At 42.1% G+C, this 18,975-nt stretch overlaps 1 protein-coding gene and 1 pseudogene across 1 annotated transcript in view; both read left to right on the top strand.

The window, feature by feature from the left end:
* Positions 1 to 226: 226 nt before the first annotated feature.
* LOC112080493 (serine/threonine-protein kinase Nek8-like) lies at positions 227 to 11,405 on the top strand (annotated as a pseudogene).
* Positions 11,406 to 13,497: 2,092 nt separating this feature from the next.
* traf4a (tnf receptor-associated factor 4a) overlaps positions 13,498 to 18,975 on the top strand; it is a 48,994-nt gene continuing 43,516 nt past the window's right edge. The window contains exon 1 of the mRNA XM_024146274.2: positions 13,498 to 13,738. Within this exon, the coding sequence (XP_024002042.1) occupies positions 13,596 to 13,738 (143 nt within the window). The 5' untranslated portion in view covers positions 13,498 to 13,595. The remainder of the gene's footprint in view (positions 13,739 to 18,975) is intronic.

Here is an 18,975-nt window from a genome sequence, read left to right as displayed (position 1 = left end):
AAATGTAAATTGACCAGAGATATGGCCCCTGGTCAGAGGTAGTACACTATGTAGGGAAGATGTACCATTTGAGATGTAACCACCCTCTAGTTTCCACATCTAGTAAACAATCTGCAGTGGAAAGTGGATGTTAGGTAATAACATATTTTGGATGTGATTCTGACTTCCACCCATTGATTCCTGGCACTTTTTGGAGGTGTCTTAAAAGTGATGATCTCCACAGATTGGTTTACAACCAGTCAAGCAGTTTCAGTTGTTCTTATCTTCCCACTCAGGTACGTACTACGTGATTTAACGTCTGTAGTTTCGGTGTGCACCCTACACTACACCTTCAGATAGTGCATTCCTGGACATTGACATCCATCCATCCAGTGACACACAAACACTCCCAGTGATAGCACACAACTCAAAACGAAATATGTCACCCAGCAGGTCAAATATGTCACCCAGCAGGTCCAGGTAGTGTGAGAGAGTGCACATTTGAGTTCAGCAAGGTCAACAAACAGTGTAAACAGACACTGATTACAATGATTTTCACCAGTGCCAAAGTACAGTGATGTATTGTTTAGATCAGCATGTGGTGTTGGAAGATGTACCTGAGAATAAGCAGAACATTTGCTGCTTCAAATGAGGGCTGTGATGTGTAACCAGCGCATTACAGACCTGACAAGGCCTTGTCAGAGAGACTACAATATGTTTGTTTTGGCCTGCATTAGAGCAGAGACGGAAGCAGAAAAGACAGGAGCAAAGCTTGCCAGCTGCCTGCTTATCTCAGCCGAAGGGAAGGCGCTCCATAATTACATGCCGTCTAGACACTTATCTGCAGCCCTACCTAGGAGAGAGATAATATGGGAATTAACACTCACTCACTCACTCACACACACACACACAACAGTATTTATGATGACAATGTCTAATTTAGTAAAATTATATGAAGGAGCATTCAATAATAGCCTACAACAAAAATCCTTTGTGTAACCACAAATAGCCCTAGACTCGGGCTCAAGGAAAACAGAAGAAGCTTGCTTTCAGACCTGCGTGCTTTTTGTCCCTAGTTGTTCCCTATAGGAGCAGAGGAAGTGTTGCCTGGAGACGACTTTGGATGTTTTTTACAGCCTTGTCTTTTTACAGAGATGGAGAAGTATGAGAAAATCAAAGTGGTCCGAATAGGAGCTTTTAGGTAATCCAAAATAATTCACTTTGAACTTCTTGATGAAACTACACTGCTAAGGCACACTACTCTTATTCATACTTTGTGATTTTTAATTTCTCTTCCTGTCAAACTTAAATCACGGAAAGCATGTACATTGGTTCAGGCGCGCGCATCTTTAATTAAATGTCCCGCGCTCATACAATTGGAATTATGCGCTCATTGTATTTCTATCGCTGCCCTAATCAATATTGTACAATACTAGTACATGACGAGTGCAAAGCTACTGTGTTGTCTTTTTAGTCATAACTAACTGTGATGTGTTATGTTATTTGCCCATTATATAAATTGTCAAATTCTAGTTCTAATGCCCACATGCATGAATGCATTTGTATGTATGACCCCATTAGCTGCTGCCAAAGCAGCAGCTACTCTTCCTGGGGTCCAGCAAAATTAAGGCAGTTTATACAATTTTAAAAACATTACAATACATTCACAGATTTCACATTACATAGCAATTTTCAATAACATCTGCTAAACACATGTAACAAATACAATTTGATTTGATTTAGCATCAATATCAGTAGCAATAATGTACAAGAGCATACAAGCAAGTAGGCCCACTGTAAGGGGATAGCCTACACCAGAACACACTTTCCCACTCTTCCCCACGCTACTCATTATCCACCTTCCCATGTCATGTGTGACAGGATAGTGCACCTGTGTCGCCTGCGCAGTGACAGGGCCTTTGTGATCCTGAAGGAGATCCCAGTAGAGTAGATGTTCAGTGATGAACGCCTCAACGCCCAGAACGAGTGCCAGGTGCTAAAGCTGCTCAACCACCCCAACATCATAGAGTACTATGAGAACTTCCTGGAGGACAAGGCTCTGATGATCGCTATGTAATAAAAACCAGGTACTGTCAAATTAAACCCCCCCCCCCCCCCCTCCCACACACAATTGTTTGTTACATAACACATAAGTTACATAGCTCACTGTTCTCATGAAAATCTGACACCTATGCTGTAACATAGGGTGTCATATGTTTTGCTTGTCAGATGTTCCCCATGAGGTCTTATTCAGTCTCATCAGATGTCAGTCCCTGTTATAGAGCTTCAGGAGATATATGATATAGGGCACTGCATTATGTTATAAAACTCGGTGGCCTGAGAGCATGATCTATTCTACTGTAACTATTCTTTTCCTGGTTTCTTACTGTAGGTGGAGCCCTAGCCGACTACATTCAGAAGCACTGTAACTCCTTGCTGGATGAGGACATCATCCTGTACTTCTTAGTCCAGATCTTGCTGGCCCTGTACCATGTGCACAACAAGTCCACCCTACAACGCAAGCTGAAGACCCAGAACATTCTGCTTGACAAGCATCAAGTGATTGTCAAAATAGGCGACTTTGGAATCACCAAAATCCTTGTCAGCAAGAGCAAAGCCTACACTGTGAGTGGACATGATCTAGCATTGGTCACCTGACTACATAGAAACAGCAAAATGCGTACGCTGATGATAAGCATAGTCATAGGCAGCACTGGCAGTAGAGTTTATCTACTTTGCGGAGCTGTGTGATGGAAAGCCCTATAATCAGACGAGTGATATCTGGGCCCTTGGCTGTGTTCTATATGAGCTAGCCAGCCTCGAGAGCTTTTGAGGCTGCTGTACACATTTCTTTCAAATTCACTTCGTACATTGTCATTCCAATTTCAGAAACTCCTTGCACAACATCCAAAAGATTCAAAAATAGCATTGAAGTGAATCATATCTCACATTAGTCTTTGAAGCACGTATCTTTCCATCTCCATGTAAAATGTATTTAATTTGTGGGATGATGCGTAAAGATTACTGTTCCAAAAGTAAACCCATAAAGAAATCAAGGCATTAGCATAGTTTTAATATTTAATTCCTCTCCTTGGGCTTACTCACTCTTCCTTCTTTTACAGAACCTACCTGCCCTAGTGTTGAAGATCATGAGCGGTACCTTTGCCCCCATCTCAGACCGGTACAGTCCAGAACTCAGGAAGCTCATCATGAACATGCTCAACCTGGACCCATCCAAACACCCACAGCTCAATGAGATCATGGCCCACCCTCTTTGCATCAAACCCCTGCTCAACCTCTTCACTGATATAGGCAACGTCAAAATGTGCAGGTAGTGAATGCCATAAAAGTCTATCCCAAATGGCACACTATTCCCTATACAGTTCACTATATAGGGAATAGGATGCCATTTTGGACAAAGCCTCTAGCTTCTAGTCACCAGACTCATCGTAAGAAAACAACAATTTATCTGATGTATACATACATTACCATTGATGGAAGTGTATGTATATAATATTCAAATACATTTTGATTTCTGGTCCAGAATTGAGAAACCACTGTCCACCGTGCAGTCAGGAGGTCATGGTAAACCGGGAGGGCGAATGACCGGCACAAGGTCATTCAGAGGTCAGTGACATACCTGCCACATCTATGATTGAACCGGTTCTGTAATAATTAACACCTTTTAGTATAATGTTTTGTCCTGTACTAGATGGACAGATGGGAACAGGAAAATTGCACTCCCTCCCGCTGTCATCAGTGTACACATGGGGCAGTGGCATCCCTGCGTCTGCCCATGCTCAACACAGAGGTGCTGCAGGTGGCCCTGGGACGCACACAGAAGATGGGCGTCACCAAGTCAGGCTGACTCATCACCTGGGAGGTCAGATTGGATTTCTTGATCCACATTTCCCTTCTCTGTCTGAATTAGCCTTGTCAACCTCAGTTAGGTTTCATAGATAAATATTGCCCTTAACCATCTAAGCTACTAGCTGCCTCTTTAATACCCTCAGATTATGCATTAGAATGGTTAAAAGCTGACAAGATGAAGGATTTGTTTTTAACAATATGAGAGTGTTATCTGGATAGTCTTTAGTATCAGGAGTATTCACACATTTCCAAACCACATCCTAATGGTACGGTGCCAGGTGATGTCAGTAGGATCTGGTGAGCCCACTCTGCCTGGTGCAGTAGAACAGATGCAGCCGCAGTTCATCTCTCGCTTCCTGGAGGGCCAGTCTGGAGTCACCATCAAGTCTGTGTCCTGTGGGGATCTCTTCACCACCTGTATGACAGGTACAGGCCGTAATAGCATCTCAACTGGCACCCTATTCCCTATATAGTGCACTACTTTTGACCAGAGCCCTATGGGCCCTTAGTGCACTACTTTTGACCAGTGCCCTATTGACCCTGGTCAAAATTTGTGCACTATATAGGGAATAGGGTGTCATTTGGGATGTACACCATTGCTCATTGTTTCCTGCTGGGGGGCACAGCATCTGTGTCAGGTCAGCCTCAGTAGGGTAGCTTCACTATAGGAAATCAATATTTATTCACTGTGTGTTTTTGCTACCGCACACACACACTGCAGTATATAGCACTATCATAAAGCACTGGAGCAGCATTGGAATGTAAGCTGCATTTGGAAGTGTGGATGTAATCACCTCTTTTACAGAACATTCATCAGTGTTTGTCCTCCCCTACAGAATGTAATCTCCACTCTGCTGACCTGGCGTTTAGTAGGTACACTTTCTCAAACCGGGATACACTGTTAGTCAAGTCATAGTCTTGAGTGAGCTGTCATTAGTCCAATACCAAAAGCAGATAACACAGGATTAAAGTCCCAGCTCTATTACCTGCTCCCTTATCACCATTTATCACTGTGGTGGAGCAGATTAGTATTCCCTTGTTAGGGATTAAAACACACACTGTGCTATAGCCACACCCATCAGCTCATCGTACCTATAATCTCCTCTATTTATTTTCAATTTGCAGAACGAGGTGTTATTATGACGTTTGGAAGCGGAAGCAATGGCTGTCTCGGACATGGGGAATTTGAATGACGTAACACAGGTAAATGTCTATGATTTTGAGGTTTGTTATAAACGTTGTCAGTCGTTCTGGGGGAAAATCTTGATATTATTTCTTTATATATATTGATGCCCAGCCCAAGATCGTGGAGGCCTTACTCGGATACGAGCTGGTCCAGGTGTCATGTGATGCTTCCCATGTGCTTGCTGTGACCAATGACAGAGAAATATTCTCCTGGGGAAGAGGTGACAATGGTAAATGAGCAAGTTTATTTTTGGGGTCGTCAATCACTCTCTGTCTTCTTTGGTTATGTCAGCAGTGGCTGTGGGAGAGCTTGGCATTCTAACAGAATGTTCTGCTTTCTGCCCCCTCATGTTCCCTATCTGTTCCCCTCTGTGGCAGGTCGCCTGGGGCTGGGCACCCAGGACTCCCACAACTCTCCCCAGCAGGTGTGTGTGCCAGGGGAGTTTGAGGCCCGCAGGGTGCTGTGTGAAGTAGATTGCTCCATGGTTATCAGCACCCATAACAGCATTCTGGCCTGTGGCAGCATCAGGTAAAGTTACCTTCTCTTATAGGCTACTTAGTAGAATATTTGAGTTCCAATTAACCAGGAAGCAAAAATCCTCTAGTAGGATCAAGATATGAGCTACAGTGCATGTAACAAACTAGTCCACATTTAAAATGAATTTCCTCTTCTGAACAGATGCTTGTTTTCTAGCCTAAATATTGTGCATTCATTAGGATAAACATTCCCTTGGAATGTAGTAACAACATAATGAACATATTCAGTCATTGCATGAAAGTGCTGTGAAATTGTACTGGCATTCCACAGAGGTTACTATTAATGCGAGCGATCCTTTTCATTAAGAACTCACTAAAGAGCAGCGCTCAAGTTAAAGGTGAAACATGCCCTTTATTTCCACTGCACCAACACCCTGCTTGCTTAAGCACTGACATAGCTCTTCATGTACATGCTTTGTTGTGTTAAACTAATGCATGGATTTATAGAGGTGGTGTATGCCATTTTCTTCTGGGCCAATATCCAGTGAGGAAGCATTCTCTTACGGTGACAAACACTCGTTCTGATAGTCAACCCATCTACCAGAAATCCTCATGGGCAGGAAGCAGGGTTCTATTAGAGCGAGGGTTAGGAGAATGAGCACAGTGCTATCAGATCTGGGTTCAAATACTATTTGAAATAATTTCAAATACTTGATCTGTGCTTAATTGAGTTTGCTTGGTTTAATGGACCAATATAATATTCTCAAAACTGCTAACCTTGCCTATCTGTCACTACAGACATGTTAAAGCTTAGTCATAGTATTTGAAAGATTTCAGATAGTATTTGAATCCAGGTCTGAGTGCTATAGCAGGGCATAGTGTGATGCTGAGTGGAGACAGCACTGCCCAGTTACCTTTGGTTTACCTACTTCCTGCCCTCCCTAACTCTCTTACTCACTCTACTCCGTACTGAATATTTTCTCTGCCTTGAACACAGAACAAGAAACTCCCCCTCAATGAATTCTTACAGAACATGACACAGCATTTCCTCCTTACGCTTTTGTAGTGTGAAATTGTAGAAAACACATTTCAGCTGATAAGGTCAACTGTATCTAGTTTACTTTTAAGATATCAATGTTTCCCTTTTGATACGATTCAAACATTCTTTTTAATTAATTGACCAGAATAGTAGATTGACATTTTCTTCTAAGGCTGTGTTTACACAGGCAGTCCACTTCTGTTAGTTTTCCAATAATTGGGTTTGGACCAATCAGATCAGATCTTTTGCATGCCAATAATTGAGCAAAAGATCAGAATTGAGCTCCCCATTATCATTTACATTTGAGCCTATAAATGTGTTGCTATGAAAACAATTGCGACTCCTCAAAATGTGCTTGGTTATGTTCAACAAGCTGCGGTTGGATAAAATCAACGCTGCAAAGTAGCCAGCCCCCTGTGACCAGATTGAAGAAGTCCACTCGTTCAGTCTTGTCCAATCAGCACCGCTGAACGTGGACAAGGTTGTTTACATTTATATTGGAACAGCCCACTCTGTTGCTGTCACAGGTTAAATTATATTTTGTCTTCACCTGAAATGTCACCATGCAGTTCCTGAACCCATTGTAATTAGAAACCCAAAGTTCCTATAAGCTTCAAGGACATGACGTCCCCGTGTCATGCTTAAATAGTAAAACATGTAGATGTATTGTAATACTATTATCTACTATAGGATGATTGTGCTTCTATGTGTCTTTTGACAATACAAAATAACAATCTTCTTCACACATTTAATTCCCCTGTTCCGTGTGTCCAGAGAAGGGTCAGTGTTTCACGTTTGGTAGTAACCAGCATGGTCAGTTGGGCTGTAGCTCCCGTCGCACCCGTCGTGTGCCCTTCCTGGGCCTACAGGGCATCACCATGGCAGCCTGTGGGGAAGCCTTCACTCTAGCCATTGATCAGGTGTGTAGGGGGCATTAGCAATCAGGGAATATGCTTTAAGGGGACATTTTCAATTTATATAAAGTATTGGAGAAACGTGATGTCCTCAGTAAACTTTGGATGTTAGATAACGCACTTTATTAGAAGAGCTAATTGAACACTGTACCAATCGGTTTCTGTAATGTCTATGGAAATGTGCTTTCAGCAAATGCTTTAACAGATGTGTATTAGACATTTTCCAAAGGGTAGAGAGTTGTGGAGAATGACACAATGCATGTCAGAATGTGTCAATGATCAGCATGACCTCCCATAGGGAGGTTGCAGGCACAGTCACCTCATTGTTTAGGGTTGGCTTTGTTCAGCTCTGCTCTCCCAGGGATAGAGCCATTATGCTGGCATGGCAGGAGCAGGGAGGAGAAGAGAGGGCAGGTGAGAAGAGGGAGAAGAGAGGGCTGTCTGTTAAGGATTGTGCAGATTCATGAATCCTGGGGTGTGCGCTGAAGAACGTAACTATTCTCTTCACTCTATCCTGGTGTAGAAGGGGAGGAGTATATCTGGAGAAAGGGGGCCCATGGCCGCCTCGGAATTCTGGGGATTCTGGGATACCGAAGGCAGTGCAGCTCGACGAGAGCCACCCGTTCACTGTGACGGTGGCCTGTTGTCGTGGCAACCGTCTGCTGGCAGTGAAACATAATATTTTTCCTATTACCTTTTTGTTAAACAGAAGTATGTGAAATTGCCAGTAGCACATACTGTTTGTGGTGAAATCAAACCGCAATCAAAGGTGAAACTTGAGACAAGCTCCCTTAGATGATGCTGACAGAGATCCATGTTTTTTTCCTTGTAGAACAGAAGGTCTAAAAGAGCCTATTTGTTAATAGCTTGATAATTAGCTAACACCACAATGCAGATTTTCCTGTAGCTTTTTCACAGTCAGTTAATTCAGAAGTGACCACCAAGCCCCATGTTTGGCTTTTTGTTTCTCCATAGCCTCAGGGTCTGTAGTAACAGAGGCTCATTAACGTGGATGAGGCAATCAGTTGTGCCTTGCTCTCCACAAGCAATAAAATGAACAACAGGGGCCTGCCTCCCTGTCATGCTTAGCTCATTAGGCATTGGGGAGATGAGCTGGGGTTAGCTCTGTTTATAAACCTGAATGTAACAAACCAGTGTCTCTGATAATAGGCATCCTCTGCCATCTCCACAAAATCAGGCAGAAGGTTGGTTAGGTTGAATGTCTGTATCCATTTACACCAGTAATCATTTACTCCCATTTCACTATTTACCATACTCTGCACATTTATAGTTATTGATTTCAGTTTACTTGCATGCAGTGTATGGATCTTCATGTAATGTGAATATTTCCACAACCTCAACAAGAGAATATATTATCCAGCCTGTGAGTAATGGTCCCTCTCATAAGGAAAAGCAAACAAGCTAGCAATTCCTCTGCTTTAAAACAATGATTGTTTCACAAATGGCACCCTATTCCCTTTGTAGTGCACTAATCACTAGTACTGCACTATATAGGGAATAGGGTGCCAAATGGTGCCAAATGGGACGCATACGATATCTATTAAAATGACGCATGGATTAAACTAAAGCAACCCTCCCATTGAAAATAGATACAGATTTAGGAAAGATTAAATTGCACATAAAATCTGATCAGTATGTAAGAGAGACGTCTCTAATTTTTGGAAGAGACCCAAGTTACAGTCCTGTTCCAGTGTAACTCGGACCTGACTGCTTACCATGTGGTAGTGACCTGAAACACCAACACAGTAGCCAGAGTGCCCTCACACAGGTCATTTCACCCACATTTGACTTCCATGGGTTGTTATTTTATCATTATATGAGTAGTACATTAGTCCAGATACAGTATGACTAAATCCATGGTAGACAATGGCAGTGTGTGGGCATTCGAAACATTCTTGTGCCACCACACCTACTGCATTGTGAAGTAATCAAGAAGAAATGTGGGTGTATCTATATCTAAAATACAAGAGGGAAATAATTCAATACCTGTCCTGAAACCTTTTACAAGACTCAGACCCCTTATTGTATGTAACTGTACACATGCATGCATTGGGTAAGATGGTATATTCTTGTCTGTCTTTAGTGCTAATATAAGTGATATGTTGATGGCTTCTCTGTTTACTCTTTCTCTTTCTCAGCATTGCTTGAGGAGCCAGTCCCCAGAGGATACAGCTCTGAAAACCATCCCACCACCGTCCAGCCCCTCGGTAGCTGTCAGGAGAGAAACAGTGGCACAAGGTGAAGGACTGCTAGCCTCCTCTGAATAACCTCTTCCAGTGGCCTGTCCTTTACTAAGCCTTTAGAGGATCCCTGCACATCTTAAATAGTTTCAGTTGCTCTGTCTCAAGTCAGTTTATATTAACTTTTAACGTTATGTTTTTCATATAGTATTATGTAAATGTTGGTGCCTTATTAATGGCACAATTTATGGAACAAATGCAAATAATTCCAAACGTGTAATTTTAGAAGCTAAACTCAGCAAAAAAAGAAATGTCCCTTTTTCAGGACCCTGTCTTTCAAAGATAATTCGTAAACATCCAAATAACTTCACAGATCTTCATTGTAAAGGGTTTTAACACTGTTTCCCATGCTTGTTCAATGAACCATGAACAATTAATGAACATGCACCTGTGGAACGGTCGTTAAGACACTAACAGCTTACAGACGGTAGGCAATTAAGGTCACAGTTATGAAAACTTAGGACACTAAAGAGGCCTTTCTACTGACTCTAAAAAACACCAAAAGAAAGATGCCCAGGGTCCCTGCTCATCTGCGTGAACGTGCCTTAGGCATGCGTTAAGGAGGCATGAGGACTGCAGATGTGGCCAGGGCAATAAATTGCAATGTACTGTGAGACGCCTAAGACAGGACAGACAGCTGATCATCCTCGCTGTGGCAGACCACGTGTAACAACACCTGCACAGGATCGGTACATCCGAACATGACACCTGCGGGACAGGTACAGGATGGCAATAACAACTGCCCGAGTTAAACCAGGAACGCACAATCCCTCCATCAGTGCTCAGACTGTCCGCAATAGGCTGAGAGAGGCTCGACTAAGGGCTTGTAGGACTGTGTAAGGCAGGTCCTCACCAGATATCACCGGCAACAACGTCGGCTATGGGCCAAACCCACCGTCGCTGGACCAGACAGGACTGGCAAAAAGTGCTCTTCACTGACGAGTCAAGGTTTTGTCTCACCTGGGGTGATGGTCGGATTCGCGTTTATCGTTGAAGGAATGAGCGTTACACCGAGGCCTGTACTCTGGAGCGGGATCGATTTGGAGGTGGAGGGTCCGTCATGGTCTGGTGCGGTGTGTCACAGCATCATCGGACTGAGCTTGTTGTCATTGCAGGCCATCTCAACACTGTGTGTTACAGGGAAGACATCCTCCTCCCTCATGTGGTACCCTTCCTGCAGGCTTATCCTGACATGACCCTCCAGCATGACAATGCCACCAGCCATACTGCTCGTTCTGTGCGTGATTTCCTGCAAGACAGGAATGTCAGTGTTCTGTCATGGCCAGCGAAGGGCCCGGATCGCAATCCCATTGAGCACGTCTGGGACCTGTTGGATTGGAGGGTGAGGGCTAGGGCCATTCCCCCAAGAAATGTCCGGGAACTTGCAGGTGCCTTGGTGGAAGAGTGGGGTAACATCTCACAGCAAGAACTGGTAAATCTGGTCCAGTCCATGAGGAGGAGATACTGCACTGCAGTACTTAATGCAGCTGGTGGCCACACCAGATACTGACTGTTACTTTTGATTTTGACCCCCGCTTTGTTCAGGGACACATTATTCCATTTCTGTTAGTCACATGTCTGTGGAACTTGTTCAGTTTGTCTCAGTTGTTGAATCTTGTTATGTTCATACAAATATTTACACATGTTAAGTTTGCTGAAAATAAACGCAGTTGACAGTGAGAGGACATTTCTTTTTTTGCTGAGTTTATTTAGCTTCCTAAGCTTGTGTAGCAAGTATAATGCTCTACCAAAAGTATTGGAGTGAGATTGCAGGAGGAGGTCATTGGGGAGCTGTCATGCAGTAAGGTTTTGTCTTCTCTCACCAGCGAGGTTAGAATGATAGCATGACACACAGTCCCAGGATGTCTAACTGGTTTGGTAGCTTTATTTACCCAGTATTTAGTTAGACAAAACAATGTTTAGGACTGCCACTACAGTGTGAGCCTACCAACTGACTCGTCAGTCAAATGAAGCAAACAAGTACGGCACTTTAAATCTTGAGCACATTATCAGTGGCTCTCATTGTGCTTTTAGGATTAGTCCTCATCAATTGGATTAGTAACTTTTGTTTTCATTTACAATAACACATGGTTTGTTTAGTGTCATAGTAAGGTACTTTTACACAACACATGAACAGTGAAAGTTTCTTTAAGGCTGTTGACTAAAGGAGGCCACTTCTATAGTAAATGCAATTCAAGACACATGGACCTTTCAACCCTCAAGTGTTCATAGATTGTTTAAGATTTTTGATGTGGAAGGGTCACTAACAAAGCATGGCACAGGTATGAGAGACACATTAAGAGTCAATATTGTCTCTTCAGCTGTGTGTGTCATAGGCATGAGTCCGTTTGATATGATGTGCTTAATTATAACACTGGCTTCATCCCAAAGGGCACCCTATTCTCTACATAGTGCACTACTTATGAACGGAGCCATATAGGCCCTGGTCAAAAATAGTGCACTATATAGGGAAAAGTGTGCTATTTGGGATGCGTGCACTGGCTTGATCTTACGCTGGAAAGCCTCCAAACAGGCTGAGATGGTGAGTAAACTGTAGTGCAAAAAAGGTGGGTCACTGTCTAGTATAGAGAGATTTACATGGTTATTAAAATGTCACGCCAGGGTAAGCCTACACAAACCACAGCCCTGATTTTAAGTGTTTCTAAAATCCCCTATGGGAAAAATGAATGGTGGAAAAGCGATTGCAACCATTTCCCTGTTTGACCGCTAGGTTTTATGGGTATTATGACTCATACTGTGGTACTTTATTGTTGACAGGGTCTATCATTTAGTAATACTATAATGCTGTGGCGGACTTTCGCCAGTTATTTGAAGAAAGAGTATGTGGCTGTGTGATGATGTAATCCTGAAGTAACAAGGTTGGTGATGACAACCTATGGCTATTGAATAATTGTAAATGGACACAATTGTAAAGGTTTTAAAGACAAGTTATTGTCCTGTCATTCGAAACCAATTCCGACAATTATCGAAGTCAATGTTTCATATTGATGATCATATTTATCTGCAATTCCATGAATATCGGGCTCTTATTTTTCAGTTTCACCACCAGAGGGCAGTTTTTCCTAATTAGTGATTAATGTGTCTACCTAGGGTCAATTCATCAATACATGTTATGTTTTCTGTGCAGACTTTAGGGAGTCAAAACATATTTCACTTTTTTATTGAACATTAGATACTGTATCTGTACCCCTTTTTAAGTGAACATGCTCCTTTCAAGCTATTTAATTAAAGTCACAATTTGCAGGTGAAAGCATACATTATTTCCATTCATTTTAGATTATCATTAATTTCATAAAAAAGAGACTTGAATTAAATAGCTGACAAATAAATCAAATCAAAGGAGGAGATATCATTGACTCATAGCATAGAAACGCAGATAGGCTATGTTGATTTCACTTTCGACTCCTCCCGCAAGAAAAATAGTAGGCGGGGGTATGTACCTAAACAGATGGGATGAGAGCATTGTCTTTAATCTGTCAGTGTTACCTCTGCCGAGAGACATGCGGACGATTTTCCTGCATTTATAGACCCAGATGAATATTGTCAGAAGAAGACATCGCCAGGTTTTGATGCAATAACGTTTATACTGTCGAGGATTCCCTTTGTTTCCATGCACTCGGTCACCCGGTTGCTGGAGAGACAGCGGAGCTGAATCGGTCAATAATTTCGTCTCGCAAACCGATCTGTCGCTGGCTGGCGAAGGGACATGAATATCTGAGAATCTCTCTGGTGACGGCCATCAGAAGAGAGACATTGGTGGCATCATACCACAAATCGCATAGGTGGACAGGACACAAAGGCGAAGGGAGAGACATTAATCAGCAGTGTATTTCTACTCATCCTGCAGCAATGCCGGGGTTTGATTACAAGTTTCTGGAGAAACCGAAGAGACGGTTTCAATGTCCCTTATGCAGTAAAGCCATGCGAGACCCTGTTCAAGTTTCTACGTGTGGCCACCGATTTTGTGACACCTGTCTACAAGAATTTTTAAGGTAAGCTGTTGGTCTGTGTCTGTGTTTCTGTATGTCTTTCTGTGTGTGTCTGTCTCGCTCTCTCTCTCTCTGAATGTATCTGTGTGTGTGTGTGTGTGTCATATTCCAGATTCAGAGTGATTAGCCTATTGGATTGTAATAATGATATTACATTGTAATGTGTTCTGTACACACAAAGCCTTAAGGGCAAGTCAACACCACTTCCTTTTACATATAATATTGTTTCACCTGTGAGTGCAAAGGCCTTACAAAGGAAGGACACACCTACAGGATATGTTTACATATATACTTTCCAACTGAAACTTGACATTTATGATTAGTTCCTACAGTGTGAGACAAGATGTAGCCTACACACAGAGAGAGAGAGAGAGGTCTGAAAGCAAGTGTTTTCAGTGTTCTTTAAACCAGTGGTTTCCAAAGTCTATGTCAAAATGCAAAAAAAAAAATATATATATATATATATACATATACAGTGCATTCGGAAAGTATTCAGACCCATTGACTGTTTTCACATTTTGTTACATTACAGCCTTATTCTAAAATTGATAAAATTATTATAAATTACCCCCCCCCCCCCCCCMCATGAATCTACACACACAATACCCTATAATGACAAAGCAAAAACAGGTTTGTAGAAATTTTGGCAAATGTATTAGAAATAAAAAAACGGAAATATTACATTTACATAAGTATTCAGACCCTTTATTCAGTACTTTGTTGAAGCACCTTTGGCAGCGATTACAACCTAGATTCTTCTTGGGTATAACGCTACAAGCTTGGTACACCTGTACTTGGGGAGTTAATCCCATTCGTCTCTGCAGATCCTCTCAAGCTCTGTTAGTTTGGATGGGGAGCGTTGCTGCACAGCTATTTTCAGGTCTCTCCAGAGATGTTCGATCAGGTTCAAGTCCGGGTTCTGGCTGGGCCACTCAAGGACATTTAGAGACTTATCCCGAAGCCACTCCTGCGTCGTCTTGGCTGTGTGCTTAGGGTCGTTGTCCTGTTGGAAGGTGAACCTTTGCCGCAGTCTGAGGTCCTGAGCGCTCTGGAGCAGGTTTTCATCAAGGATCTCTCTGTACTTTCCTCTGTTCATCTTTGCCTCGATCATAACCTATCTCCCAGTCCCTGCCGCTGAAAAACATCCCCACAGCATGATGCTGCCACCACCATACTTCCATGTATTGATGGTTCCAGGTTTCCTCGACATGACGCTTGGTATTCAGGCCAAAGAGTTCAGTCTTGGTTTCATCTGACCAGAGAATCTTGTTTCTCATGGTCTGAGTCCTTTAGGTGCCTTTTGGCAAACTCCAAGCAGGCTGTCATGTGCCTTTTACTGAGGAGTGGCTTCTGTCTGGCCACTCTACCATAAAGGCCTGATTGGTGGAGTGCAGCAAAGATGGTTGTCCTTTTGGAAGGTTCTCCTATCTCTACAGAGGAACTCTGGAGCTCTGTCAGAGTGACCATCGGGTTCTTGGTCACCTCCCTGACCAAGGCCCTTCTCCAATAAAGTTGTAGAAACATCTGAAGGATGATCAATGGAAACAGGATACACCTGAGTTCAATTTTGAGTCTCATAGCAAAGGTTCTGAATATTTATGTAAATAAGATATTTCTGTTTATTTCTTTAAACCTGTTTTCACTTTGTCATTATGAGGTATTGTGTGTAGATTGCTTATAATTTATATATTATAATGATTTTACTCCATTCTAGAATAACGTAACAAAATATGCAAAAATTCAAGGTGTCTGAATACTTCCCGAAGGCACTGTGTGTGTGTATATATATGAGTAGGTGTGTACAAAATCTGGACTGGTACTATATTATATATATCCAGTCCAGATTTTGGACACACCTACTCATTCAAAGGTTTTAATATATGTTTACTATTTTCTACATTGTAGAACAATATTGAAGACATCAAACTATGAAATAACACATATGGAATCATGTAGAAACCAAAAAAGTGTTAAACAAATCAAAATATATAATAGATTTTAGATTATTCAGTGGCCACACTTTGCCTTGATGACAGCTTTGCACACTCTTGGCATTCTCTTAACCAGCTTCATGAGGTAGTCACCTGGAATGCATTTCAATTAACAGGTGTGCCTTGTTAAAAGTTAATTTGTGGAATTTCTTTCCTTAATGTGTTTTAAGCCAATCAGTTGAGTTGTTTCAAGGTAGGAAGATAGCCCTATTTGGTAAAAGACAAAGTCCATATTATGGTAAGAACAGCTCAGATACCCGCAAAACACCAGTCTCAACGTCAACAGTGAAGAGGCGACTCCGGGATGCTGGCCTTCTAGGCAGAGTTCCTCTGTCCAGTGTCTGTGTTCTTTTGCCCATCTTTTCTTTTTATTGGCCAGTCTGAGATATGCCTTTTTCTTTGCAACTCTGCCTAGAAGGCCAGCATCTCGGAGTCGCCTCTTCACTGTTGACATTGAGACTGGCGTTTCGCCTGTACTATTTAATGATGCTGCCAGTTGAGGACTTGTGAGGAGTCTGTTTCTCAAACTAGACAGTCTAATGTACTTGTCCTCTTGCTCAGTTGTGCACCGGGGCCTCCCACTCCTCTATTCTGGTTAGAGACCGTTTGCGCTGTTCTGTGAAGGGAGTAGTACACAGCGCTGTATGAGATCTTCAGCTTCTTGGCAATTTCTCGCATGGAATAGCCATAATTTCTCAGAACAAGAATAGATTGACGAGTTTCAGAAGAAAGTACTTTGTTTCTGGCCATTTTGAGCCTGTAATTGAACCCACAAATGCTGATGCTCCAGATACTCAATGAGTCTAAAAGCCAGTTTTATTGCGTCTTTAATCAGAACAACAGTTTTCAGCTGTGCTAACATAATTGCAAAAGGGTTTTCTAATGATCAATTAGCCTTTTAAAATGATAAACTTGGATTAGCTAACACAACGTGCCATTGGAACACAGGAGTGATGGTTGCTGATAATGGGCCTCTGTACCCCTATGTAGATATTCCATTAAAAATCAGCCGTTTCCAGCTACAATAGTCATTTACAACATTAACAATGTCTGCACTGTATTTCTGACCAATTTGATGTTATTTTAATGGACCAAAAATTAGATTTTCTTTCAAAAACAAGGACATTTCTAAGTGACCCCAAACTTTTTAACGGTAGTGTGTGTATTTCTAATATATTTGGATATATATGTATATACACACACACACACACACACACACACACACACACACACACACACACACACACACACACTACCGTGTATATATACATAGACTTCGAGCGCCAGCTATCCTGAGGGAAACTTCGGCGGGAACCAGCTACTAGATGGTTCGATTAGTCTTATAAATATAGACAGTGGGGAGGCCAAGTATTTAATACACTGCCGATTTTGCAGGTTTTCCTACTTACAAAGCATGTAGAGGTCTGTAATTTCTATCATAGGTACACTTCAACTGTGAGAGACGGAATCTAAAAATCCAGAAAATCACATTGTATGATTTTTAAGTAATTATTAGCATTTTATTGCATGACATAAGTATTGCATGACATAAGGTTGTCATTATATTTGAGGTGGGGTCACAATACCCCAGGGAAATAATGGTGTATAAATGGGGAAAGAAATGGGGTCCCCATTGAAAAAGGTTGAATACCACTGCCTTAAACCTTAAGGTTTAAGGTTGTGGCTCTACCCAGCCTATGGTATTGAAAATGTTTATAACATATTTCAACATTCACTCCTTGGAAAGTTTCACCCATGTCAACTTTATTCCTTTAGATTAGCCAAATGTAGCCAGCCGTTGGGGGTGTTCTATATACATGCAAATCTCTCATGAAGTCAGTTTATTTTTAAATTTTCCATTACTGAATTCAAATTGGCCCAACTGGCAGTAGTCTGGGATCCACCAATGAGAACTCAAGCTCCAAAAGGCCACAAAACAGAAGAGAAAACAATTGCTTGCTTGTATCATCATTTGGCCCAATGCAATTGTAATATTATACATATATGTTTCAGATAATAAACTGTCAGAGATTCAGTGCTGTGATGAGGGAGAAATGTTTCAGACTTTGATGCCATTCTAGCTGTAGTCCCCTACCATGACACATTATTTAATGTTAAGACCTCAGGATCAGGGACAGAGAGAGGGGAGGGGCACTTTGTCTGTTTATGTGTGTGAGCCTGCATGGAAATATGTCTGCGTGTATTTGTATTTGTCCACGTGTGTATGCTTCAAATCTCTTTGTAATCATTTTATTTGTCACTTGCTTCATAAACAACCAGTGAAATGCTTACTTACAGGCCCTTCCCAACAATGCAGAGAGAAAAATAGAGAAATTGCACCCTATCCCCTATATAGTGCACTACTTTTGACCAGGGCCCCTTATGGCTCTGGTCAGAAGTAATGCACTGCAGTATATAGGGCAGTGTATCCAAACCCTGGTCCTCGAGCATAACAGTACACCTTTTCATTGTAGCCCTGGACAAACACACCTCATTCAGCTCATTGAGGGCCTGATGATTAGTTGACAAGTTGAATCAGGTGTGCTTGTCCAGGTTTACAATAAAAATGTGTACTCTTGGGGGTACCCGAGGACCATGGTTGGGAAACACTGATAGGTAGGGTAGGGTGCTATTTGGGAGACATACAGTGTTTAATTTTGGCAACTATTTTAGATTTAGTTTTGAGCCACTTGAGGTTCTCATACCCCTTAACCCCTACCACATCCCTCCCAGCCCCCATTGAAAGATGGCTGAAATACTTGGGGGTCCTACTTTATGTATATTTAATTGGATTTCAATTAAACCCTCTTGTAGTTGTTTATTGCAGGATGCAGGAAGCAGAGGTGGGTCTACCTGAACTTTGTGCTACGTCATCTTGGAACACAGCTTCTGTGTTATTGTTTGAGTAGACAATGGCTGGACATATTTCAGTTATGGCAGTTATGGTTCCCCTTTATGTTGTTGCATTTCACTTCATTGCCAGAGACAACCAGAAGTGGGATCTTTTTTTCACCGTATAGGTCTGATCTAGTTCTCCACACGTCCTAAATAGCACCCTGTTCTCTACATAGTGGAATACTTTTGACAAGAGACCTTTGGGCCCTGGTTGAAAGTAGTGCATTATGTAGGAAATAGGGTGCCATTTGGGATGCGTACCAGGAATGACTTGTCTTCCTCCCTCCCAGCTGCACACTGTAAACATGGCTGATGTTGACACTGTCAGTCAAATAAGTCATAAGCACAGGTTTG

Source organism: Salvelinus sp. IW2-2015, unplaced genomic scaffold (assembly GCF_002910315.2).
Source record: "Salvelinus sp. IW2-2015 unplaced genomic scaffold, ASM291031v2 Un_scaffold16339, whole genome shotgun sequence".
In the NCBI taxonomy this organism is placed as follows: Eukaryota; Metazoa; Chordata; class Actinopteri; order Salmoniformes; family Salmonidae; genus Salvelinus; species Salvelinus sp. IW2-2015.
This window is presented reverse-complemented; position numbering and strand designations above follow the sequence as displayed.